The sequence below is a fragment of the Lathamus discolor genome, chromosome 2, assembly GCF_037157495.1.
Source record: "Lathamus discolor isolate bLatDis1 chromosome 2, bLatDis1.hap1, whole genome shotgun sequence".
Classification (NCBI taxonomy): Eukaryota; Metazoa; Chordata; class Aves; order Psittaciformes; family Psittacidae; genus Lathamus; species Lathamus discolor.
The window spans coordinates 116852056-116878138 of NC_088885.1; the positions used below are offsets into that span (position 1 = coordinate 116852056).

At 40.1% G+C, this 26083-nt stretch overlaps 1 protein-coding gene across 1 annotated transcript in view; it reads right to left on the bottom strand.

The window, feature by feature from the left end:
* Window positions 1-22682, bottom strand: part of LOC136008649 (ethanolaminephosphotransferase 1-like) — a 51465-nt gene extending 28783 nt beyond the window's left edge. The window contains exons 1-3 of the mRNA XM_065668218.1: window positions 22582-22682; window positions 7132-7200; window positions 1519-1627 (exon numbers count right to left, since the gene is read on the bottom strand). Coding sequence (XP_065524290.1) covers window positions 1519-1627; window positions 7132-7200; window positions 22582-22638 — 235 coding nt within the window. The 5' untranslated portion in view covers window positions 22639-22682. The remainder of the gene's footprint in view (window positions 1-1518; window positions 1628-7131; window positions 7201-22581) is intronic.
* Between the last annotated feature and the right edge of the window lie 3401 nt (window positions 22683-26083).

Genomic DNA, 26083 nt, shown 5'->3' on the forward strand with positions numbered 1-26083 from the left:
ATTGTTTTTTTTTAAAGAAACCAATCCTTGTTCCAAAGAGCATTCTATATTACATTAAACATAATTCAACAAGGACTACACCAGCACTAAACAACCATTAAGCACAAAGCTCTCTCAGGTTTCTGGCATTCGGCACCAAACACAGGGAATGCTTGCACACAGAGGTGTGCCCTTGCTGGACAGGGAAACACCAATACCTAAAGCAGTGCCCTGGCCACCTTTCTCTCAATGCCTCATCTTGCCACTCTGAAAGAAAAGATGGCAAGTTCAGAGTCCTAGCTGCAAATTTGCAAACTGCAGAATGAAAACCAGCTGTCCAGGAAATGAAGTCCTTTATTTCTGATCCTAGGTATGGGATTGATATGTGATACTCAAAAGGCTCATAAGGTTGCATGAACGGTTTCAATCGAGAAATTATGGGCGCTGTTCTCGTGTGAAATGGAGGTTTCAAACTATACATAGAGGTCCCAACTCTAACAGGCTTAATCACCATTTTAAATGTCTTCAAGTTCAATGTGTGTCTACTGGGAACGTGTCAGGGTAAAATTATGCCGTTCACAGATCTATGCTGGATGCTCTTTTGTTACAGAACTTAGTAAATATGAGCTACATTGATTTAAAAAAAAACCAAAAAATGTATAAGGATGATGCCAAATAACTACATAATATTCTGGTACTGAAAACTTAATGCTCATACAGGGTTATTTTTGAACCAAAACTGCTAGTAAGTATCGCTGCCTCTAGAACTGTTGTGATGAATGTACAAATAGCTCACCCCAGAGGGTACCTCCTGAACCTAACCACAGGTGTAAGAAATGAAAGACAGCAAAAAAAATCCCAAACATAATCATTTCAGGAAATAAACATGTTAAGTTTCCACCAAATTGTCTACTTTAAAGAAAAGCACAGTTTTTTATATATAAATCACCTGGGAGATGCTTACAACTTTCTGTAGGCTCCAAGCTGGTCTGAGAAGCTCAGAACTGAATGCTAAGGAGCAATCTACTCCAAAAAGATTTTGACTTGGTCTGCCATGAGGAGCACATATGGACTTGGACTTCAAAAGTCATCATTTCAAGAGGCATTTGTTTAGAAACTATTTCTTCTTTGTCTAGAAGCTGTCTCAAATGAGGGGTGGAGTAATTAAAGGGAAATGAACTTGTTCGGGCACCCATTTAGGTATTAGGAAATGGGAAACCCATTAAATTTTTATGAAGAACATTAGGGTTAGTTTTGGCTGTGTACTTAAATCCTGGAATACACTTTAAATAAAATGAGATGTTATCAATAGACTTCAAGCAGCACATGCTGAAACCCATACTTAGGGAGAAAACTAAATCACATTTTTCAATAAAATGATCTAAATTTATAATGCCATGTGTGAGGTCAGATCCTCCTATATGCACACGGACCTTCATTAAGGGAGTGAGTGGAAGATCCAAGTATCTGATACTTCCCTGTATAATTCAGAAGTATGACATAAGAAGCTCACTAGTCATACAACACGAGGATATTTACCTGAGGCAGTGTAGTCCCAGTCATAGGAAGATATTAGAAAATAATTTACTAAAATCATGACAAATCCAGAGAATGTTAACACGTTGGGGGCGACCCACAAAGGCACTATCTGTTGAAAAGAAAGAAAAAAATTTAAGGAAAATTCGATTTCAAATTGCAAGTCCTACTTTAATTAAATATTTTCTATATTATATCAGGAAAGGGGAAGCCTGTAGATGACAGCAATGTTCAGATTTGTGCACATTTTCCCATTTTCAGATTAAAATACAGTTTTCATTTCTGGAATATATTTTCAAATGTAATGTTCTTGCCCGATTTTTGTGACTGCAATAAAAATCTCCTTTTAAAATGTTGTATCCTATGTTATACGTTACCCTTATTTTCCCAGCCACCAAGGAAAGCTACTTGCAATTGTGTGTATCACAACTGAAAGAAGGCTGCAGCACCCCAGTGTGGTTATTCAGCATCCACATGGCAGGTTTTTTAAGCATTCTATTCCCACACTACAAGAAGGAAATTTCCTCTTCTAAAAGAAGTCAATAATTTCCAACTCAAAACATCAACAAAGTCAGGCACTGAGCACATTACACTTTTAGATTCAGAAGATCTCCCTGTTCAAAGCAGTTACCTACTTCTCCGCATAGTAACTTTCTGCAGGGTCTCCCTCTTTAGTCATAAATTATAAACACTCCATTAACTCATTTTACTTTGCAGAGTGCTGAAAAGGACTCTCTGACTTTGGCTAAGCCTTTAAGTCTTTGCCCATCAACTGTTCTCAGCTATTCATCCCCTGCAGCTTTAAGGCATTCCTTACACTGTAACAGGGATCCTTTTCGATAACACTCTTCTAAGCAACAGTTTCTCCAGAATATTTTCAGAAGCAACATACACAGCTTCCTATGTGATTTTCAGACAGAACATATTTGCAGTAATACAAGTATCAATCACTACCATCACTCAAACTCGGTATCAGTATATTCAAACCTTATAAATATTGGAGACTCATAATCAAGTTCTTCGGAGTGTCTAAGGCTTCAACACTATAAGAAAGTGCACTATAAAATATTGCAAAACAATATTGAAGAAAAAAGTTAAATCATTTCAGATACTAATGACAGTTTTGAAATCAAATGTGTTTTTTATTTCTTTGGAATAGCTAGAAGGACAGACATGAATATATATTATTTTGCATACATATTTACATTTTCCCTATCCTATTACTACAGGAAAAAAATTGCATATGAATTTGAATGCTTGGACTGACTATCCTGACTAGGTCCTCTTTTTCTACTGTAGAACAAGTAATAATATTCAGGAAAAAATGTGCAACTGATGCTGTACAGTGTAAACTTTCAAAACTCACATGAAAATTCTTGAATATTCTTCTTAGATGTTTTCTTTAATAACATTGGGAAAAAGAAGAAATCTGATTCACTTTCCTTATGAATAGGATTTTATCATTAATTTTAAGATACTGTATGTCAGCTTTTATAGTATTTAAAATACATCATGGAATGCATAGAGCTACAATTAAAAAAATGCACGCATCATTCTGAGCCTTCAAAAGCCCAATTCTAAACCCCTAAGAACAACTGACAGAAAACATTCCCTGAAGCTCCTTTAGGAGAACACCTGAGGAGGAAACCTTCAATGCACAGTCCCCTCTTCTTACAGTGACTGCATGCTCAGCATGCAGCAACAGCAGCACATCCTAATTTTGCTATTAGGAGATGCAGAAACCTTGTAAGATGGAGGCTGGGTATGAACTGCCTGCTGTGGAATTTATCTGATGTCTATGACCTTACATGAAATAAGGACAGACACTCAAGGAATTATAGATCGGCCTCTTTTAAGCTAAAACCTAGATCAAAATGGTGCATTTAAGACAACCTGTGGATGGACCTTTTACATAGATATACAGATGCCATCCATTATATTGTTTTAAAATGACTGATTTCTCCTGTATGATTCACAAGAACTGTGGACTACTGAATAAAGTGGAGCAACATAAGTATCTGCTTTATAATTAAGCTCATCATTCTAAATAGTCACAATGCCATTATTAAGTTATTACAGGAAATAATTTATGCTTTCAGAGTGCAAACATGAAGAAGGTACTTTAACCCACTTTCTTGCTAACATCATGCATTTTAAGAAAGAAACCATCAAAGAATACTTAACAATCCCTTTGGCTAGTAGACACACCATGAAAAACAGTTATGGGAGATCTATCCTCTGGAAAGCAGCCTCTCCTGCGGTTAAATTCCTAAGCATACTCTTTTGATCCTTAATGAACATAATCTGTCTGGGTATTTGGAAGGTATCTGGAAAATATTCCAGTTGCAGAAACCCTTTTGTACATTTAATGCCCCTTATTCTTTTGGTTGGTATTACACTGCCATCACCCCATTTACAATTCAAAAATTACAAGGTGTTAAAGACTAACTTTTACACATGTTGGAAAAACACAGCCTGAATTTACTAGTATCCTACAGAACAATATCTTGCAATCTTTATCGTCTAATTAACACACAGTAGAAGTCTAACACATCAATGCACTGTGTGATTAATACAACTGGAGATGCCTCTGGGGAAAATCACATCTGCTTTCCTGCAAAATCATGTTAAAAAACTTTAAGTTCCACAAAATGCTCATTTCTGCTTCAGTGGGTCCACAGCCATTCATGCTAAAAGCCTTAACACACACAGCAAATGTTTAAATATATCCACTATTTGAATAATAAATGGTAAAGTACACGTTTATGTAAAGCTCTGTTCAAACTTGAAATATTCCTTCACGAAGTCACTTGAGACCACTGAAATTCTATTCATGCCCAATTCCAGTGATAAAATCAAAGGTTATAAAGGCAAGAGAGGGGGAAGTAATTGACTTTAGTGAAGCTGGCACACACCTGCGTATCCCAGTGGGATTTCCTCCTTTTCCTCTCATTGTCCTGCATAAATGTGATTTCACATGAATACAAATGGAGGAGGAATATTCAGTTTATGTAGCCAAGTAGTACTATCCATCGTGTGTCAGAGAGCACATGACTATGCTTTATTATAAAATACAAATCTTCTAATTAAAGGCAAAAGGATGGAACATTGAATTAATTAAAGACAAAATACATACAGTTGCAAAATCAGAATAGTTTTAAACAACACACAGAGAAATATAATTGTTACTCTGTAGTTTCCTACAGGTGTATAGTTTCATACGGTGTGGAAAAGCTGCCACAGACGTACCTCAGAATACTTCAAGCCCATTATAGAATTCAGGCATTAAACATTACCCTTCACCTTCTGCTTCAGCATCAGATTCAACACATTTCTGAACCACATACGTCCAAAAACCACACTGAAACTGACACAGGCACATGATATAGTGCATAAGAAAGATGTCCTTGGAAGAGGAAAGGAAGGAAAGTCATGCTCAGGATTTTCAGGAAAATGTCTAACTTAAATGCACGAATTCTTTGCTTTCCTAGCATCCCCACCACAGATAAATGAGCTGGGTTATGATAAAATGTTCTCATTTCTTATTATGTCAAGATTCCAACTCATAAATTCCCATATCATGTCTAATGTCAGGCTCTTCTTAATTTCTCATAACGTATGAAATACGTCTTACAATGAATGATAATGTCTTATTCATAGAAGACATACTTTCAAACGAATTCTGTTGCAGAACATAGACAAACTTGTGTTGCAAATAGGACTAAATTGACAGATGAAAGGCCAGACCTAAATCCCAAGCCTCTGCTCTCATAGATTTGTTTGTTTGTTTGTTTCCGTGGCTCTGTGAAGTTTAGGTTGTTTTAATGCCTGTAGAATCTGGTAAAAATAGTCCCTGTGGAATGTTTATTTTCACCAGATTAGAAACTAAAAGCTGACTGATTCATATGTGATCTCCCAGTTGTGATTTTTATCTCTAGAAGCAATCAAGATGACTCTACTGCAATCTCCATTACATACTGCTTTCCCCTCTGCAGCTGTGCATCCCCAGCTCCTCTGCATGACTCCGATTTTACCTGGCAGTATTTTTCATGTTAGAATGACTACTTCTACAAAAACTGAAAGCAATATAATTTCCCTCTAAATCCTTGTGATAATCACTGAGAATTATCGTGCAATGCTCTGGCACCAGAAGGCAAAGTAGAATGTTCATTGCTGGATCTTCAGGGTTCAAATCAAGCCAAGTAACAAAATACAGACAGTACCCACTCCAGTCTTTGGTTCAGTACTCAGATCTCCCAGCATCTGAAACAGGTATTCAGCCCTGTGCTCTGGTTTAGGTTCCCCTGCAGCAAGAAGTGAACAAAATCATGCTCACCTAAAATTTAAGGAGGTTTAAAAAAATCTGAAGAGGTAGCATTCTAGTAGGATCTATCACCCTATGCTACGTGGGTCAAGAATGTTGCTTTTCTTCTGGGAAAACCCTGCAACCATTTGAAGAACTTATCTTTAAAGGAAGTTTTTAGCTGATAATACTCTCCCTTGAATTTGATAGCAGATGAATACCCATGGATCTCCTAAACCAAAGCCTCTGCTCTCCTCCTGTGCTGGACTCCAGAGTGCTGAGTGGGGGATGGGGTGGGGTATGCTTTTCTTCTTCATTGTCATCCTCAATATTATGATGGGAATGAAAACAGGGTCTTTTAGCTGAATTGCTGAATTCAGTTTCTCATCTTTCAATTGCTTTTTTCTCATACCTTGTGTGGGTTGTTTTTTAATTCTTAAGTTAGGTCATATACACACTTCCATGAAATTAACATTGAGGTTATGAGCAAGAGATTGATTTCCCTGCTATATAAAGCATAAACAACACCTGAATTATAGAACCTAAGGATGGCAGATCCAACAGCACTCTGACCACATACATCCTTTTTTTTTTGTATATAGGCTTGTTTTCAAGTCTGCTGCACTTCAAAGATTTCCCCTAAGAAGGCAGATGCAGAAGTCATTGCTTCCTTGGAGATCAATAGTTCATATTTATTTCAGATAACGTTGTTGTTTTGGGTTGGTTTTTTTTGCCAACAACATCAAAACTTATTGTGAGAGGGTTTATCTTTAAAAACTGCATATCATAATGCATTCAAGAGATGCCATCTTCCAATCGTTACGGTGATCATGGTAACCGCTCTCATTCTCAGCTTCTTAGAGTAATGCCTCCTCCCCGAGCAAGTACTCTTGGGAGAAAATGAGACAGTACTTGCATAAAATCATGTGCACAACACAGAGAGAAAGCCAGGCTGTTGTTAGGTGGCATATGCTGCACAAAAATAATTTGTACTCAGTAAAAGCATCAATGTCTGCAAAGCCATTTAATGAAAGATGTAATAATGAAAGATGCAAAAAAGAAACAGATTCCTTTTATATAGTGATAAAAAAAAATTAACAAACCTTATTCTTGTAATCAAAACCCCACCTCAAAATCCAAACATACTCAAATACAGCTATATATCCTGAAACATGTTTCTTATATACAGATATCTTAATTTCAGCTTTACTGATCACTTTGCATTTTTAAATGAAAATACATGCTGTATTTAAAAAAGAATAAATAAAATCTTACATCATCATGTGATATTTCTACTAAAACAAAATTCTTACCTTAATAATTTTGTTCCAGATGGGCTGCATAATATACACAGATAAAGGATTTGTATCCACAGCATTGTACTGTGAGGAAAAAAGCAAACATGTCAAACAAAGCACTGAACAACGCATATTTTCCCATCACTTTATATCTTTCAGCATCTAAGAACAATCCCTCTGACTGTGAGTGGTGTCAATTTATTTTACTCTGATGACTATTCATACAGCTTTAATTTAATTTAAAAGCACTGGCCTAGTTTACAATTATCTTTATAGCAACTGCATGTACTTACACAAAGGTTTAGGCTTGTGAAATGGCAAACAGTTCTGTAGTCACATTTTACTTCTAAATTCTTAATCATTTTAAAAGCTAACCTATAAGACTCTGCATTTCTACCATATTTTCAATTTAATACCTTTATTTGCACTATTAGTAATACATAGTCTGAGCAGCAGATCACTGCTAGTACTTGGAATATATAGTGCATATAGAATATGGCCTTAAGTGGAATATTTTCTCACCGAGATACATAGCTTCTGACACAGTAACACAGTTGCATTTGCCTCAGGGTAATTAATGTAAGGTGATGTTATGATAAAAATAAGCTCTAAATTAGCACAGTTCATTACCACAGTAAAATCTACCTGTTGGAGTGACGTGCAAAACATTACGTGTATTTATAAATTCCAATGAGTACACGTCTGTTTCTTTTGCAGAAAGTATTTCAGAAATCCGCGCCCACCCCAAATTGCTGTTGTCTACTTTCTCCTCAGAGGATAGTATCAAGTTTTATCCTGCCTTAAGATTGCAGAACACAGAACAATCTGATAATACCACTCACAACTACATTCTCGAGTCCACAGTGGAAGAAATTAGTCATCATTGGGGTAGTATACGTAATTCTTTTAGAAATACTTGAGACTTTGAAAGTGCATATATATGGCTTATGTTGTTATATGCATATGACTCACATAAAGATTCAGATATATCTATACAGCATTGTCCAAACATCACCCATGGCCAATGGGAAGAAGGTAGAGGTGTGTTAAACCACAATTTGTCAAAGCTGTTCACATACAGAAGAGCTGATGACAGAAAGGCTTTCATGTCACCTAACTTCAGCTAACAGCTAATTGTTCTCTCTCTAGTTAATTTATAGGCCTCTCTTAGCCAATTACCCTCTGGATGAGATTGCACTCTGGAAGTACTTGTTTCAAGTCATTAGTTCTCAAAAGAGCTTAAGACACTTGTCTTAAACTTAGGCATCTTTTAGATGACTAAAGTCTGGCAAGATTAACCTCAGTTTCAGTACCCCATCTCCAAGCTTTTACACACACACACACACTAAACTTAACCTGCACACATCCGAGCTAAGAGCTTTCGGTGGACAAGTGCAAGCGGGACAAAAGATGAATGCAGCATGCTTCAGGTTTCGAATGCACAGCCTATGACTTTTCATCTAATCTTTCTGAGGATATCAGGCTATGGAGTGCTTAAGAACTCTTCCACACATTTCCTTTTTCCAGTTGCATACAAAGGATACATTTTAATTACTTTCTGGGCAAAACAAAGCATTTCCGCAGTTGTTCTGTAATTTGTGGTTAAGTTTTAATCACAGATAATAAATGTAGTATGCTTATAAAATTAATATAACACAGTTACATGTTGGGCATACACATCAACCACTGGTCAGACCAGGCAGACTAACTTTCCACATGGAATTAAAAGCACAGTTTAGTGAAATGTACATCACCCTTTTTCTTCTAAAACTACTGAAAGTGTCACTTAGGTGTATGGTTTTTATCTGCTTCTGCCACCCATATTATTTAAAATGTGACAATTCTGTCATTGATGGGGTTTCTGTCAGAATACATACATATATTACCTCAGAAAAAATTAATTTCCTGGTAAAACTACAGTTTTCAGTATTCTGTATTTCTTTGCAGCTCCAGATGATGTATTTTATATTGTATCTTTCAGACACTGATTATTACAAATGACTGATCTATCGATGGTCCAGCTTGCATGCAAATTATCCCAGTCTGAACCGTTCATGGTCTTTGATGACATTTATGCCAAAACGAACAAGAATACCAAGGCAATACAATACCTATGCCAATAGAACAGTCAGCTAGTACTTAATTCACATAAAAAGCATGGAAATTCTCTGAAAATGAAGAAAATTCAAAGCATCCACTAGCACTATTGAGGTTCCAGCTAATCAGGAATCTACCCAAAGTTTCACTGTAGCTGTTAACCATTTCCCTGCCTCAACTGGTATTCAGAGACTGTGTAAGATACACAATAATTTGCTGACCAGCAAATTCAGTGAATTCAGCCATACCTGGATAAGGATGCACAAAGGTCAAAATATGTGACCTTCACTCCTCCTCCTGCTTTGGCTTTCTCTTTTTCCCCTCCATGCCAAGACTTCAAAATCATGAATAAAATCACAAAGTCTTAGTTAAATAACAACAGTAAAATGAGGCTTTCTACCCAAAATACTTACCGGCTGTCCAGAACTATTATTTGCTCCCAGGAATTAAAAAAAAGGAAAAGCAATTTAAGTTCTTTAAAATTATTTTCTTGAATAGGAAATATAAGAGATTATACAGGGATTATTTAATTTCTGTATTTTTAAATGGAAACTGTAAGAGATTATATAGCTTTCCAACACATCTCTATATGAGACATGAACGTAAGACAGCTTTTTGTTTGCTTGATCATTTCCAAAGTCAAGCACCAAAAATTGAAACAGTCCTTATTAGAAAAATAAAGTAGAATTACAGCCAGCTTCTGTCATCTAAAGATATTCCAAGACCCATCACATTTCATCCTGTTCATTCCTATGTCTGTGGCTGGGCCGTGGTCCTCTGGGCAAGGAAAGAACATTCAGCAAATGCGCAGAAGAACGGAAACTTGCTCTTCCCTCATCAGTAATCTGTTGTAGCCAAACCAAAGGAAACACCCATGGAAAAAGCATTCTGCTAGCTTTCTGCCACGGCAAAAATAAAACTTTAGAAATAGAATCTGTTATACAGTTTAACACTCTGCTTTGCTCTGCTCCCAAGAAGCTGCTAACCTCAAGGCCATGAAATCCTGGAGAGTTTAATGTTCACGGCTGCTCAGAAAATCAAATTATTGAGTAAAATCTTCACATTACGATCAATAGAGATGAATGTAAGAGTGCACTGAACCTGATGTTAAAGAAGTACTGTCATTTCCTGTTGCATAATTCTGTCCTTTTCAGGACACTAACAAAGTGGAGGATAAGCACGTTGGAAGTTCTTATGTTCAAAAATGATACAAGTGTAAAGTACTCCCCAGCAAACACTTTCTCCACTAGAAAAGAGACCTTCATTGTCCTTATACAAAGAAGAATGACTTGAATTAAGCAGAAAGCTTCTGTGTAAACACCTTTTTTAAGAAGTTGTAATACTTCGGAGGGAGAAGTGAAGGAATAGGAAAAATGGTATTAAACAACTCCATCTTACTCCCAAGTCTGAAAATGCTTCTGCCGTTTGTTTTGGGTGGGTGTTTTTTAATAGCTGATAACTCATTGAAAGCCATCTGCTTTCCCTCTCTGCATTACTGCTATCTTCTAGCAGAGCCAGAAATGAGAGTACAGACACCAGATACATGTGCACAATACACGTTGATTCAGGCAGCACAGTTAAGATGTGCTTTTACTCTGCGTCTTAATCTCTATCCAGGGAATCCAGCACAGCACCAAGTCTGTACTGGTCAGCTGGGAAGAGGATAAGAGGATTAAGGTGAAGAGGGGAAAAGGGGTATGAACAGTAAGAAAAGTAAGAGTAAGGAAATACAAGTAATTGAGAAAAACAAGAGAAAGAAAAATGACCCAAAACAAAGGTCAGAAGACAGTGGAGTGGCAGGGCAGAGCCAGCCCACCTGTGGGTCAAAAGCACTCCCAGTGACCAAGGTCTGGTCTGCACTGCTAAATACAAGATGAATGGTAACCTTCTGGCTCACATCCACGCAGCTTAGAAATACCTTTCCTTATTGCAAACTGGTCACATCCACACTTCATGGTATCTGATGGAGGGCATTTGGGCCTCATTATCAGGCCCCACACACCTGAGACAGTATTAGCAGTGGGTACATTTCAGTTCAAAGTATCTGAACCAATCTAGAGACTACACTGTAACCCAGCAAAATGGCAGTCACAAGGCATGCAAGTGAGCATTGTGCATGTTCAAAAATCCAAATGCCCATGTTGGGCAAGAGCTGAAGGATGGAAAAAGCCAAAAAAATGGTGTGTACTACCTCGAGAATGGGCCATTTCCAAAACAAAGCCTACTATTGTCTTGGAGAGACCTTCTGGAAAAGAAAGAACCAGCCAGTGAGCTAACAATTAATCAGAGCAGCCAGCTGGATGGATCTCCACTGGGGTTCCTGGCCCTCTCCAGTCTTGCACTGTAGAGGAATCATAGTAATAACATTTTGGAATGACTACCATGAAGAGGAGGATACAAAGCATGCCTGCACAAACTTCAGAGTCAGCAGAGAAAACAAGTTGCAAGAAATGGAGTTGCCTTAACTGCTGGGAAATAGTTAATTCAACTCAGGCTGCTCCTTACACTAACAGACTAATCCTTCCTTGTACTTAAATTATCTTGTTTCAGGTAGCACCATACTGTGTCATACAGTCTTTATACATTCAGAGATACAGAGTAAAACTGTTGTGCATCATTTGCATTTGAATTGTTGGCATCCAAATGACTTCGTAGGTTTTAATTTTGTATTAGTAGCAACAAATTTGCAGCACTTCACATTCCTGCCCCAAAACCAGCACGATTTAGTATCTCCATTGCATAGGCTGGAAAACTGAGGCACAGATGGGCTGTGATTCACCCTGAGAGTATATAGCAAAGGAGACAGCCCATTATTGTTAAAGGTGTCACCTTTATATAGATAATTTAAGTACAAGCATTACCAGTTTATTCAAAGAAAGTCTGCCCATATTGGCTCAACTTTATAACTGAGTTCACTTTTACAAGAGGAAATAAAGACTATTAAAAATGTAAAAGCGGAAAAGTTTCTTTCACAGATAAATTGTTTTAAATAGCTATATACTAGCTAGTAATCACAGTTTAGGTTGCAGGATGTTGAATATATTGTTCTGTGATACCTCAAGTATTACATGTGAAGTTACATGCCTGGTACAAAAGAATACATTAGCTGTTCCCACATGGAAAACATGAGCACCATCTAACGACAACACAAGGACTTGGATGAAGACCCGGAACAGTGTGATACCTGCCTTTTTCCACAAGCAAACTCTGCCAGGTCAGGCACAGGTATGGAAAAGCCATAGCTGTACCTATGTGCTGATGTTCTAACAACTTAATGGTCCTGCAGGCTTAGGGAGCCTCATCTTAAGTCAAGTGTTCACTGTATTTACATTACCCATGCAAAAAATAAATCCTCTCTATTAGTAAGCAATACCTGGCAAAAGAGCAAATGATGATAAAAGGTGAGAACATGTAAAGAGGTTACTACAAGATAATCAAGTGCTTGCCTTGCGATGCACCATGACAGATGTACCTGTGCATCTCATGATGGATATTTGATGAATTGAGGTAACCTCTGCCTAAATGCAGAAGATTAAGGTACTTCATACTTGCAGAGGGGGAAGCACCAAAATGAGAGCAGCTAAAATGCACTAAGTTTCCCCCACATCTTATTCCACATAAATTATCACCAGTTCAAAGTGCTATCAAACTTTTAAAGTGCTATCAAAGTCTTAAAAGACCTTTGAGCCTGCATCCATTCAAAATGAATGAAAAGGGGAGGGGGAAAACAAATCATTCCCTCCTCCTGTTAAATTAACTTTTCATTAAGATAATTGAAAACAGCCTAAACCAACTGAGAATCAATACACTGAATTCAAAACAGGCCTTTAAACAAGTGATCTATTGAAAATAGTACCTCTGCAGTGTGGTTTTCCACAATATTTGCATGATGCCACATTTCCACAATGCCACCTGGACATCCACTGGTCAGGTCTCCAGCACATTTAAACGTGCGCTTGTTGTCATTTGGCCTATACTTATACACAGGGACCCACATCATGGATGGAAAATTTTGAGGGATCTGCTGATGGAAAGGGTTTGAAAAATTGATGTTCCATAGCATATATTTGAAACAAGTGATGAGGCTTTACCATCTACCATGTATGACCCAGCTATCCCTCTGAGGGCCCCTTCTTTGGGTGCCCTCCTGGGTGCTGAGGGCAGCGAATGTATCCCAGCCCTGGTTCCTGGGAGCTTTCAACTAAGCCTCTACCAGTGGGGCAGGAGGGGCTGCCAGGCTCAACCCTGCCGCCCCAGGGCCCCCACCTCCCCCAGCCAGCATGGCATGCTGACAGCTACCAATACCTTCCTACAGCTTCTTTTATCCCACCTCCTCTCTGATTATGCAATTTCACAGTATCTGTGTTCTGTGACAGACAATGGATTGAGTGAGGAACACTTTCTTTGGCATTAGACAAGGGGTTTTGTGGCTTTGAAGGCTGCAAAATGACCCTCTCAATCCAGGACATGAACCAGTCACCATTGAAGAGAGCTCAGTGGGAAATCTCCGTTCTCCAAATTATTTCATACTTATGCAACATGAACTCCCCTTCTGTGATCTCTCACACGTCTGGAACCACACAAAAATTAAAGAAAATACTGAAATACTGACACATCTGGTGATTATTATCCACCCATCTTTCAGATTCCTCAAATACATTAAACGTGTAGGGTTTAATTGTACATTACATACATTTTTACAGGTTTGTAGGTGTTATGGGAAACAGTCTGGGGTTTTAGCAAAAGCTTCACAAAGGGGAGGAAGAGAAGTATGCTATAAACAACAGCAGTACACAATACAGGATGCCAAATGAATTCCAAATGTTCAGCAGTTTAGAAGTACTGATGTATTCCAAAGCACAGTCCTGTTATTTCTAATAATAAATTTACTTTATGCTATATCATCATTTAGTTAATTATTCATAAACAATGGCTTGGATTTTGTACCTCCTATTGCTTAAATAGTTTGGACTACCCTGCCTTCCCCCCATCCATACGCGTATCTGTTTTACATCACCAATACCTAAATACAGGAGTCATAAGCCCCTAAAACATCTAGTTCTGAAGCATATGAGTAGAAACTAAAGAACAGGGTTTGTAATTTAGCCTGGAAAAGAGTAGGTGGTGGGGAGCACGTAACTGCATGCTCAGATGCAAATACATGTTTCTTTTTGGGGGTCTGAGGTTGTTGGACTCTATTATCCAGTGGCTGCAATGTCTGTACTAGGGCCGGATGTAGCTGCACTGTGAGGGAAGAGCCTACCTGAGCTGGGCTCCTGAGGAGTTCTCTGCCCTCTGTCTTTGCCCCCTTTGTTCCATCAGCCTGTCCCTACACAAGGCCAGGAAAAATAGTTAAATTTTCCCTCCATTGTAAACTATTCCTAATGAAATACTCAAACCCCAATGTCATGGTTTGAGTGACAATTCCGGTTGGTATTACTAAGGCATCAGGAAGCTGTTATTACGTAAACTGCTCTTGGTGATGCTTCTTTGTAAACATGTACTTATCAATCAGACCTCCCCACTTTCAGGAATCCTGACACATGTATTGGGTCACACTCCGCATCCTGTCACTTAATGAAGGTATCTATGAAGGTCATGAGGTCACAGGGCACATGGAGCTGTGGATCAGGATAGGCTTCTCTTAGGCAGTCATGCCTGCTAGTGGCGCATCCTCTTGCTCGCAGAGCAGTATAGTCACCTCAAGATCACATTCATGGGTTACGATCACAGGATAACTCAGGTCAGAAAGGACCTCAAAAAGTCTCCAGTCCTATCTCCTTCTCAAAGTAGACTCAGCCAGGAGCTCAAACCAGGTGTTTGGTGCTTTATCCAGTTGGGCCTTGAAAAGCTCCAAGGACAGGACTGCACAACCTCCCTAAGACACCTGTGTCACTGCCTCCATGGTGTTCCTTAGGAAAATTTTCTCCTTATAGCCAGCGTGATGATGTCTTGCTTCAGCTTGTGCCTGTTTTCTGTTGTCTTCCCACCATGCACTGTTATAAATAGCCTGGCTCCATCATCTGAAGGACTTCCCCATAGATACCTGGGGGCTGCTGCTAGGTGTCCCTGAAGAAGTGTCATCCCCAGGCCAAACAAGCCCCAGTTCCTCAGCCTCTCCTCATAGGGCAAATATCCCAACTCCAGCTACCCTTGTGGTCTCAACTGAACTTGCTCCATTTTGTTGATGTGTCTTTTGTACTGGGGACCCAAAACTAGACACAGGGTTCTAGACATGGCCTAGTAAAGTAGGATAATTACTTCCCCCTTACTTGATGTGATGTGCTACTGCTAATACAACCCAGGATGCTGTTGAACTTCTTTGCTGCCAGGGCACAGTACGGGCTCATGTTTGGCTTCCTGCCTACTACAATCCCATCTGCCAGTAGTAAAGGGCTGATGGATTGCAGATCTGCTGACTAGCTATGCTTGAAATGTGGGATGAGAGACATCAGAGCCACACTACAACTGAGGGAGAAGCACATTTTGGGGCAAAAAATCATAATGCGCTGACCTCAGCACTGAGGTTCTTGCTCAGTATGGGAGACTAGATAGATCTGATTTTTCACTAACAGGACTGCAAGCGCCCAGACCAGGGAGAGGTGATAACATTGGAAGTCAACAGCCATTTTCCATCAACAGTAGTTATATTAAGGATGCTGACTAATTTGCCTTCAGGAAAAGGCTTAGTTTAGTGGGACACATTCAATCACTTAACAATGAAGCCAAAATTACGGAAAAGAACATAGAAATATAATTAAATATTGAGCAAGGGATAACGGAAGGCAGGTGCACATTTGTTGCTATAAGAGACAAAGGCTGGCCCAGACTGGCAAGTGTATGAATCCTGCTAAAAAACCAAAACAGGCACACTCTTTAAGAAACTGCACAATACTATCCTAAACCATCTATATTCAAAGAAGCTCTAATATGGCAAGGAAGTTGATTTCTTTGTATTTTTTTTGTGTAGACTGGTTTTCTGTGGTTGATAAAAGGAGATGACAGCAAGCTTCTGTGCTACATCTATCTGTGTGCCTGTATAAACATGTGCTTTTTGAGGTGCTAGCAGCCCTTTAAAGATCAAACAGTAGACCAAATTCCCATGTAGCTGGAGGTCTGCCAGAGTGTGTACCTAAATCTCTGGGGAACCCAAAGAAACTGATCTAGGCCCAAAGGGGCAAACAGATTAAATGTGGCTTGCAGTTCCCATGAAGGATGCTAAATAGGGGTTCTGTACCACATATGCTGGACAATTGTGTTCTAGGATCCTCACACACTAGAGAGAAGGTATTTCACAGAAAGATGCAAAACCCCAATTCTTTCCTATCCAAAGCAATGCTTATAAGATTTGTTCCCCTAGATTTATAACAAATAAACCACATCCAAATCACAGATACATCTTTGCAATCAGTCTTCTATTAAAACACAGATGAATAAACAAAATTACATGTATATTAACATGTACATATCTACATGCATATCCTACACATAAAAATCCAATTAGAACTTTGCAATACTAACATCTCTTGATAAAGCAATAAAATGAAATCGTGCGGTTGGTATTTGCACTTTTATGAGACTCAACAAGGCATACAACTCTTGATATTCAGCATATTTGTCCCCAAAGTGATCTAATGAACCTTTGCAAATTCATAAGCGTAATGTCGCACTCAAAACCACATGCAGTTGCGCCATCACTAGGAAAAAAGTCCTGCAGCAAGTAATATCAAATGCAGCATCTCTGTGATGTGATTTCATTATGTTGTTGGCTCATCAGCATTAGCATATGATACGTATAAGGAAAATAATGATTACAGAGCTTTTGAAATGCTACACTATGTCAGCTACCATTACAACAGATTGAGGAATACAAAATAGTGTGTGCATGAAGATGGTCTTTCAGAATTCTGCAATTCAGTTGGCCCCCGACCCTTTCACAGATGAATACAGTGACAGAAAACATAAGGGTAGTGAATTATTTGGTTTATTTTGCATATTATTCAACAACTTTTAATTAGAAGCCCAGTCTTCCAATCCATCAAAGTAATACAAAGAAGACTGGAAGATTTTATTTGTAGAACACTGGGCTGTTGACTTACCAGTTCTGTGGAAGGTGGAAAATGTTAGTTTTCGCTGCCTAAGATGCCTAAGGGGCTTTATTAAACTCAGGTGGTTTGAAAAAAATAACTAGAGCAGATAAAATTGATTATAGCAGCTTTTACGTAGTATTTGGAATTAAAAAATAGGAAAGAGTAAAAATATCATCTGCAAATATACTATAATAAAAGTTATTTATAATATATAAAATTGTTCTTTTGCAATCATGAACAGTATTAACTGCCTCTTAAGAAGCGCCAGATAAATATGCAAATGAAAGCCTCCTATCCTAAATTTTCAAAATCATGTCAAATCCTTTTGCTACCAGAATCAAAAGAAAAACTCCCAATCAATGTGAGCAGAACCCAGTATGTATCTATATTTCATAGTTATACAGGTAGCCTTGGAAATACTTAAAGACTTAGCAGAAATCCAGCCTTGTATCTGGACTGATCCTGAAATTCCAGAAAGCAGTTCACAGTTCACTATATTATAGAATCATAGAATCATACTCAACACACTTTGCTCTTTTGGTACAAGTCAGTATGAGAGAAACAATCAAGCTTTGAAATATGATCATCATATGTCTGATCTTGTTTCCCTAACCTAAAAAATGAGAGCTGGCAGGTAACTTGAGAGGTCTTCTAGTCCAGCACATTCACCTAAAGCAGCATCACATTCAGCAAGCAGATCAAGTTACCATGATGTAATGATCCAGTTGCTTTCGATAAACGACCATATCAGCACACTAAAATAGAACACACTGCACAAAACTCTGCTAAAAAAAAGGTGTAAGCAACTGCTTATTAACACTTCACACTAGACTGTAAATCCTGCATCAGAGAAATCAAACCATTTCGTAAGACTGGTAAAACTATTGCACAATCCCCCTTAGTAGCTGTTTCAGCAATTCTTATCAACACAAGACTGATGTAGCACCTGCCTTAAATTTCTCTTTGTGCAGCCAAAACTTACATATTGTTTTGTTTTTGGGTTGTTTGTTTGTTTTAAGGGCATGCATGAAGACTAACTGGCTGCTAGGCTCCTACTCCCACAGTACTCGGACTGTTTCTCACAGCTCATCTTTTCTAAGCCTCTTAATATTACTGATGCCACACTGTGGATTATAAACTGTGTGACAAAATAAGCAGGACACATTATTTCAGCTGATACCTGATCAGTATGTCAGCCATAGGGGTATATGTAACCCTTTGACGTATCTGTAACACTTCACACTTAAAAGCCTTCTCATTAATGTAACAGCCATAACACTGCTGACGCTCTGACCCCTAAGGATCTTTTTTGCAGTCCATTGTCTCTTATTTTACGGTCGAAATGTTGGTTTTCTTTCCCCTCTGCATTGTACCTTGTTTACTGAATTTCTTCGCATCGATTTCTGGCCATTATGTCCCTTTTTCAAGAACATTTTGAATCATAAGCCTATTCTTTCAAAGTGTTTTAGTATCAGGTAATGTCATCTTACTTACCTTTACCTACTTATGAGACAGTGGGACAATATCAGAAGTCCCACTGACATGAAACCACACATACCTCGTTTACCGGCCCCCTGTTCTCTGCACAGAGAGTTACCCTCTAAATAATGGCTTAGAGGATAGAAAAAGTGTGAACATACAAAGATGAAAATGTGGAAACTTGGACTTTAGTTTTTAATTTTATCTCTGATATTTTAAATCATATTTTCCAAGGCCTATTCTTTGAGTCAAGCCTCTGTAGTTTATCCTTAGATCTTTTTCATTCTGAAAGAGGATAAGGTGTCAGAGTTTACTGGCTTGGAAAATCTCTGTGCGTAGGCGCTGTAGAAGAGTTGATTCAAGGCAGATTTGCAAGGGAAATCCTAAGATCACAGTGATAAGAAGAGCAATGGCATCAAGAGTTCACCATCAACATTACTGCATTCTGGTGAGGAGGACAAAAATAAAGAACCAAATTCTGCTTTTATTTGTACTCATCAACTGGCTGTCACAGAACTGCTTGTTTCCAACAGAAACCCAAAGCAGCTGTGAACCTCCATGAGTGCCCCTCTAGAACTGCAAAATGCTGATAGCAGGAATATAAAAGCAGGAACACAAAGTAAGCCCTACAACTGCAGCTGGTTGCAGCTTTTCAGCTGTGTCACTCCAGATCCTAGGTAATAGCACAATGCCCAAGTATCAGCTGCTTATGCTCTACAGTTGCACATCACCTGAGCATGCAACTGTCCTGAAATCAGTACCTGCTCACCTGCCTCATGGGCAAAAAGGCAGCAGAATTACCACAGCAGCAATACCCAGGGTTGCACCTGAACTGTCTCATCATCACATCTCCACCTGTTCTCAGTCATTTTTGAGCAGAAAAAAGAAAACTGAATCTCTGAATCCCCATTAACATGCAGAACAAATGGAAATAGATTTGTGTAGTGAAATAGCTAGTCCTAAGGATCCAGCATCCATCCTAGAAGGATTTCAGAAGGTTTTACACTTAACTGCTTCTAGTATGATATCATGGACTAAAAGAATTGGGTGTACTTGTGTGTTCTTAGTACATGTTTTAGGTTCATTCGAACACACCATTTTTTGTGCTCCAGGGACACTCTGTGATGTAAGCCAGAGCTTGGTAATTGGGGAAAACTTGCTTCAAAAGCCTAACATACCATGGACTAAAGGGTGCTAAAGTCTTTGCATTCATTAGGTCTGCCATTCCCTTTGCAAAGAACTGCTGGGTTTGTTGCCAAGGCCCTCCTCCAGCTGCAGACAGGAGACAGTGCCTGAGACATACAATTGCAGCATTCATGGCAGAGGAATGAGTTCAGCTGTGTGAAAATTTGAATGTGGAACGGTATTTTTTTAATTTATTAAATTTACCTTTACGAAAGGAGATGATTACACAAATTATTTTTTTAAGCTGTTATGATCAGCTCCTGGATCAGCTCAGCAGATAAATTGTGTTAAGTATGGAGCATGTTAAGCCACTGATAATGTTGCAATCTAATGCACAATGGAGAGGTGGATGCCCCTACCTAGTTTCCAAAGGATGCTTCAGGTCTGTTTTGGCTCAATACTCAAGACATGCCTAATAAAGCCTTTCAGAGATTATCTAGCTCTTCACAGGGTGAACCTATGTGACCCACCACAGTACTCTAGAGTTGGGTCCATCAGGAAAGACACAATAGAGATAGGCAGGTGATTGTAAAGAGGTAACCCATGTGTGCTGGGCACAGTAACTTGAGTTTAGCACCAGTCCTGTTGAGGAGGCAGCAAAGGCAGCAGCAATCTCCTCAGAGGAGCTGGGAAGCTGGAAAAGCAGGATGAGGTGAGGCCCTAGGCTGATAAGGAGAATGGAGGAGATGGCAGCCAGAGGGCAATGAGGTTGAAGAGCATGTCTCAGGCCTGGGAGGTGGCAAGAACAAAGCTGTGGTTGTGGTAGCAGCCCTAGGCATGGGAGGGTGAGGTGAGGAGGTGGGAAAGAAGATTGTGGCAGTAAGTACTGTCTCCTTGCCTCTCCTTGCTACACTCCTTTTCCATTTTGGTGGACTTTGACCCATCGTGAGCAGCACTTCGGGAATGGGCATTGCCGCAGTGTCCTCCTGCAGGCTGGAGCACCAGGAAGACTGTGCAGATACCCCACCAGCTCAGCAGCACTGCCCTCTTGCAGATGTATTCCTCTGGGTGTAACCTGTGTCATGTGGATTTATTTATTTATTTCCAAGATGTCCCACTCCTGAGTCAGCTCAGATAACAGAGAGCTGACTATTCGATTTCACCCTCTAACACCTGTACTTACCACAGTTTACCATAGTTGAACAGATACTTCTCAAGTGTGATGTCCATTTCCTACAGTTAAAAAAACTACCTAGCATATTTTACGGACTTTGCTTTGCTCCCAAGAAAGCCAAGGAATTTCAATACACCCAAGTAAAACGTTTTGCTATGTGATTCTGTCTCTCGCTAATCATTTGTTATCATCATAATCATAATAATCCCTACACAGTGAATACAAGTTTAAAAAAAATGTTATTTTGGTTCTTCCCCATCTGCACTTATTTGCAGCTACTTTCATTCAAGTGATAAGGAAGAATGTGACACAAGCATTCCTTGCATTTGTACTACAACACGAATATTTTAGGAATGTTACTTAAATAATAATATCTGTTTATGCTAAAAATAGCTTTTTATTTTTCCTCTGGTGATCTCAGTCAAGACTGCGGCTCCATTGTTCAAGCACAGGCCTGTGCAACTTACGCCCAGTGGCCAAATGCAGCTTGCAGCATGTTTTATCCCACCCTCACTGGAGAAACACAAACAGGTTGGTACATTTTAACTGCCTGCTCTGCATAACAAGTTCCTAACAAGTGACCTGGTGGAGGCTCCTGAAGCCACAGTGACTTCAGCACCATTCACCCTGCAGTGAGCAGGCGTAAACTGCTGGCCTGGGGAAGGGAAACGCTTGATAGGAGCTGGGAGAAGCTGAGAGCTCTGGTTGGAGGCCAGGTTGGGAGGGTGCATGGTAAAGGCAAGAACCATGGGGAGCACGAGGTAGGAGCTGCTTTGGGAAACTGAACATAAGGGAAGTTGGCATGCCCCCATGCTTTTAACATGAAGTGAGGTAAGAGTTGTGTGAACAGAGTAGCACGGCCCATCTCAGACACCTGTAATGTCCTGGGAACAAAACCCAGGTATCTCCTAAGTCTGCAACATAAGGCTGGTAAATAAAAATAACCACATGATCCGCCCATTCATTTGGATTCCGCAGGCTTGTTATTTGCAAACATGAGGTTTAGTTCAAATTATGTAAAGTACGCTTATTTTCTGGCTTTCTTATGTATTTCTCAAAGCCAAAACATTCCTCTGTATGAAGAATTTGCACAGAGCCAAACACCAGCAAAGCAGGCTTTCTTACAGAAACACTGTGTTACTCCCAACCCACTTTTTAAAACGTACCAGGCTTTCAAACATTTTGCTACTCAAAACCTAGCTATAAGTTTGCTTCCACAGAGACCTGCCGCTTCCTAAATACCCGGTGCCTACTCACTTGCTCACTCGGGTCTGAGCAGGACCGCAGCCAGGTCGGAGGCACCACGGGTTCACAGAGATACCCTCCACAGGCAGAGGGATGGCCGCGCCGCACGCAGAGCGGAGCGGGGCAGGGCGGAGCCGGGATGGGCATTCAGCCGCGCCGAGCGGAGCCCTCCAGAGCCCAGACACGCCAAACCGGGAGGACCGCACGCCGCTACCCGCATCCGACCCGCCCCGACCCCCGGGGTCCGGCCGTTACCTTGTACTGGCGGAAGCCATCCAGCTGCCTGCCGCTGACATACCGCCACCGCCACATCGCCCCGCCGTGCTCCGCGCCGCGCCGCGCCGGCAGGGACGGGAGGCGGCGGGGCCGGGCCGGGGGCGGGTCCCCGGCCGCGCCCCTCGGGCTGGGGCCTGCCTCCGGTGCCGCCACCCGCGGCGCGGTGCAGTACGAGGGCTGGGTGCCCGCTGGCGGTGGGCGATGCCCTGTGGCTCCCGGGGGCACGACACTTCCCTCCGGCCCCAGTGCCAGCCCTCCGTTAGCGCCCTTGATAAACCTTTAATTGCCTCACGGTACTCGGTGCTGCGAACAGCCTGCAGCAGCGGCCGCGGTCACAGCGAGCCGCGACACGAGTAACGTAGCTGGTTAAAGGTGTACTAAAGATGCCATGTTTCTATTATGTGCAAAGATGTGCCTGTGAGGACAGTACACAAAACACTGAATGCCAGGCTGGAAGGGACCGCTAGGACCATCTATCTGGTCCAGCTTTTCCAGGTAAGGCACGACACAGACTAGATGTCCCAGCACTCTGTCCAGCTGAATCTTACAAGTATCCGGTGTTAGGGAATCCACCACATCCCTGGGAAGATTATTCCAACGGCTGATTGTTCTCATTGTGAAAAACATTCCTCTTGTGTCCAGTCAGAATCTCCCCAGGACTAACTTGTGCCCATCACCCCTCTTCTTTTCGATGTGACTCCTTGTAAAAAGGGAGTCTCCATCTTCTTTGTAGCCACCCTTTAAATACTGAACATGGTGACAAGGTCTCCTTATCATATCCTTATATCCTTACCTCTTAATGTCTCTCAGTGTTATTTATGTGTTTTAGAAACAGGTGACCCTGAGGATTTAAGATTTTATAGGCATTCCTTTCCAGGAATCATATGCCTCTTGGATCTTTTTATTAAGACACCCTGCACCAGAGCCCTTCACACCACATCAGCCTGCAGTACATTCTGCACCTTTTGATTCCTAGGGAAGCAAGGCACTGGTGCAGGCAAAAGACAGGGAAACATCAGGAATAATGTTTCAGCTGCAAATGCTTTTAAGCATACAGCATAACACCTTGTGTTACCTTCACTGTATGCTATTAGAGGGAGGACTGAAATCATACACATCAGGGTCTGAGATCTTATGGACCAAATGGATTCTATCCAGAAAGGAAATCAATTAAAATCCATTACTCTCACCCCACAAGCTCTTCCAGGCACCTAATGCACTGTGCAGGTTTGATAGGAATCATATACAAGTTAAAATCGTTAAGTGCAAACTGTATACAATTATTCTTGTTCTGTATTATTAATTACACATTAATCACTAGATGTGCTTACACTGACATTCTGCTTCCAGCAGCAGCATATCTAAACTTCTGCTCTTGAAAACAAACCAGAACTGTAACACTCAACTTCAGGTTACTGAGTTAAAGCTCAATTCCAGTTAGGATAATTGGAGTGTTTGGAGCTTATATTTTTAGGATCCAAGTCTAATTTTAATTATTGTTCATATGCTGATTTTTATTTGGGATGCCCTTCATCTCTTATTGTTATTTTCATGGTTTTTTGAGTTGTATTATGTTATTGAATTTATCTGTAAGTGTATCTCAGAAGACTCGTGACTACTACTGTACTCAGCACAACTAAGTACAGTTTTTCAAGAACTGTGGCTGGGACATTTCTGACAGTTAAACAGTAAAAGACCCAAACATGCCTTTCTGCAGCTCAGCGGGGAATAATTCAAGGTCAGATTTGAATCCAGTGAAATCAGCTGGGGAATTCCTAGGTCTTCAACACTGTTTATTAATTATGTGTTGTACTGAGAGGAAAGCAGTGATTTATTATTTTGAAAGAGCAGGCGTATTGTAGCATGAATACTTGCATGAAAAAGTTAAAAAGAATAGCTGTTCCACAGATACGAATGGTATTTAAATAAGAAAAGAGAAAAAAAAGGGGGGCACTAAACATCAAGACAAGTTGTATTCTTAATCCATCAAAATGGTAGGCAAAGAGATGAGAGCTCAGGATGGCTTAGAATAAATCCTTGGTTTTCAGGTTTTACTCTCTGCTACAAGTTATTTTAATACATTAATCATGATGGAACTGCTGCATAGGGAAGACTGCCTAGTATGACAACTTTGGCTTTTAATAATTTATGACAGTGTCTTGTTTATTCATCAACTTAAAGCTGCCTGCTATGCAATAGCCTTTCTCTAGAAGGCATTGAATAGTACATTCCTGCCTATTTCAAGAAGTAAGAAAAATCTGAAAGAAATCATGCAGAGGGCAAACCCATAATGATCAGCTACCAAGGCAGCTAAAGAAGAGACTAATGTATTAGGAAAAACACGTAAAGAGGGAGCATTGTGGGATACATCACCTACCCCTAGAATGTGTAACTTGTAGGACTCAGGCAGTGCTTCCCTCCCCATCACTGCATGGGCTAGCATATATCTGTTAATATTCAGGGCTTCTATGCTGTAAAAAAGGAAAGCTTTTCTAAGGTGGCTAAAATCAGTTTAGAGGCTCATTTTAAGTCCCAGGCTCTCTGTAAGCTTATCTTGGTCTGTTAACCTGGTTTATAACTCAGGGCTATTTAACCTAGTAAAAGTATTTAATGCTACAAAATGATAACATCTGTCCTCAAAAATTGCTGTATCAGTCCCAAAGCCAGTTGTCCATTTGCAGTTTCAGTTTGCCCATGGCCAGCCTTGTCCATACTGCCCGTGAAAAACAAGTCCTGGCTTGTGCTAGCTCCTAAACAGTGCAAGGGGCACTGCTTCAGAATACACCAGCCTGAGCACCTGCTGACAACTCAGTAGCAAGGACACTCAAAGGAGAGTACTCAAGCCTGTGCCCTGGCTCCCTTCACTTTGCTAATGGGAAAGCCTGCTGAGCACTGGACTTCCCTGTCCACACCGCTTATGTGTGTGCTTTGGACTCTGCTTTGGATCATGCCAGGTCCTTCCAGGCTGCTGTGGAGCAGCTAGAACTGTACTGCATGGATGCACATGAATCCATGCCAATCAACACTTTTTCCCTCAGCAGTATATACACTCTAGGCTTAAGAGATGCTTAAGATGAGCTTTTCAAAGAGGAAATATCTTCCTGACTGTAGACCATCAGCAGACCCCATCCACTTTTCAACATATTCTTCTTGTTTGGGCATGGCATTACTTACGGTTTTTCAAGAACAGTCTTTGTAAAGTCTTTAACACAAAGGTACACCATAGTCATTATAAAACCAATTATGCTCAAATAGTATTAATATTAGACTAAGAGAGTTTCTGAAGTTACTAAAATATGTAAAGTGCAGTGTTATCAGTACCTCAGTAATTTTAAAATCTCACTGAATTAAACTAACAGGAAGAACTTTGGAGGTAGTAAACTGCTCTAATGACCGAAGTTTAAAAAGCACCACTTTCTTCCAGCTCTGATTATGTGCCTGAATTTATTTATTTTTTTTTTCACCAGTTAGAGCCAAACCA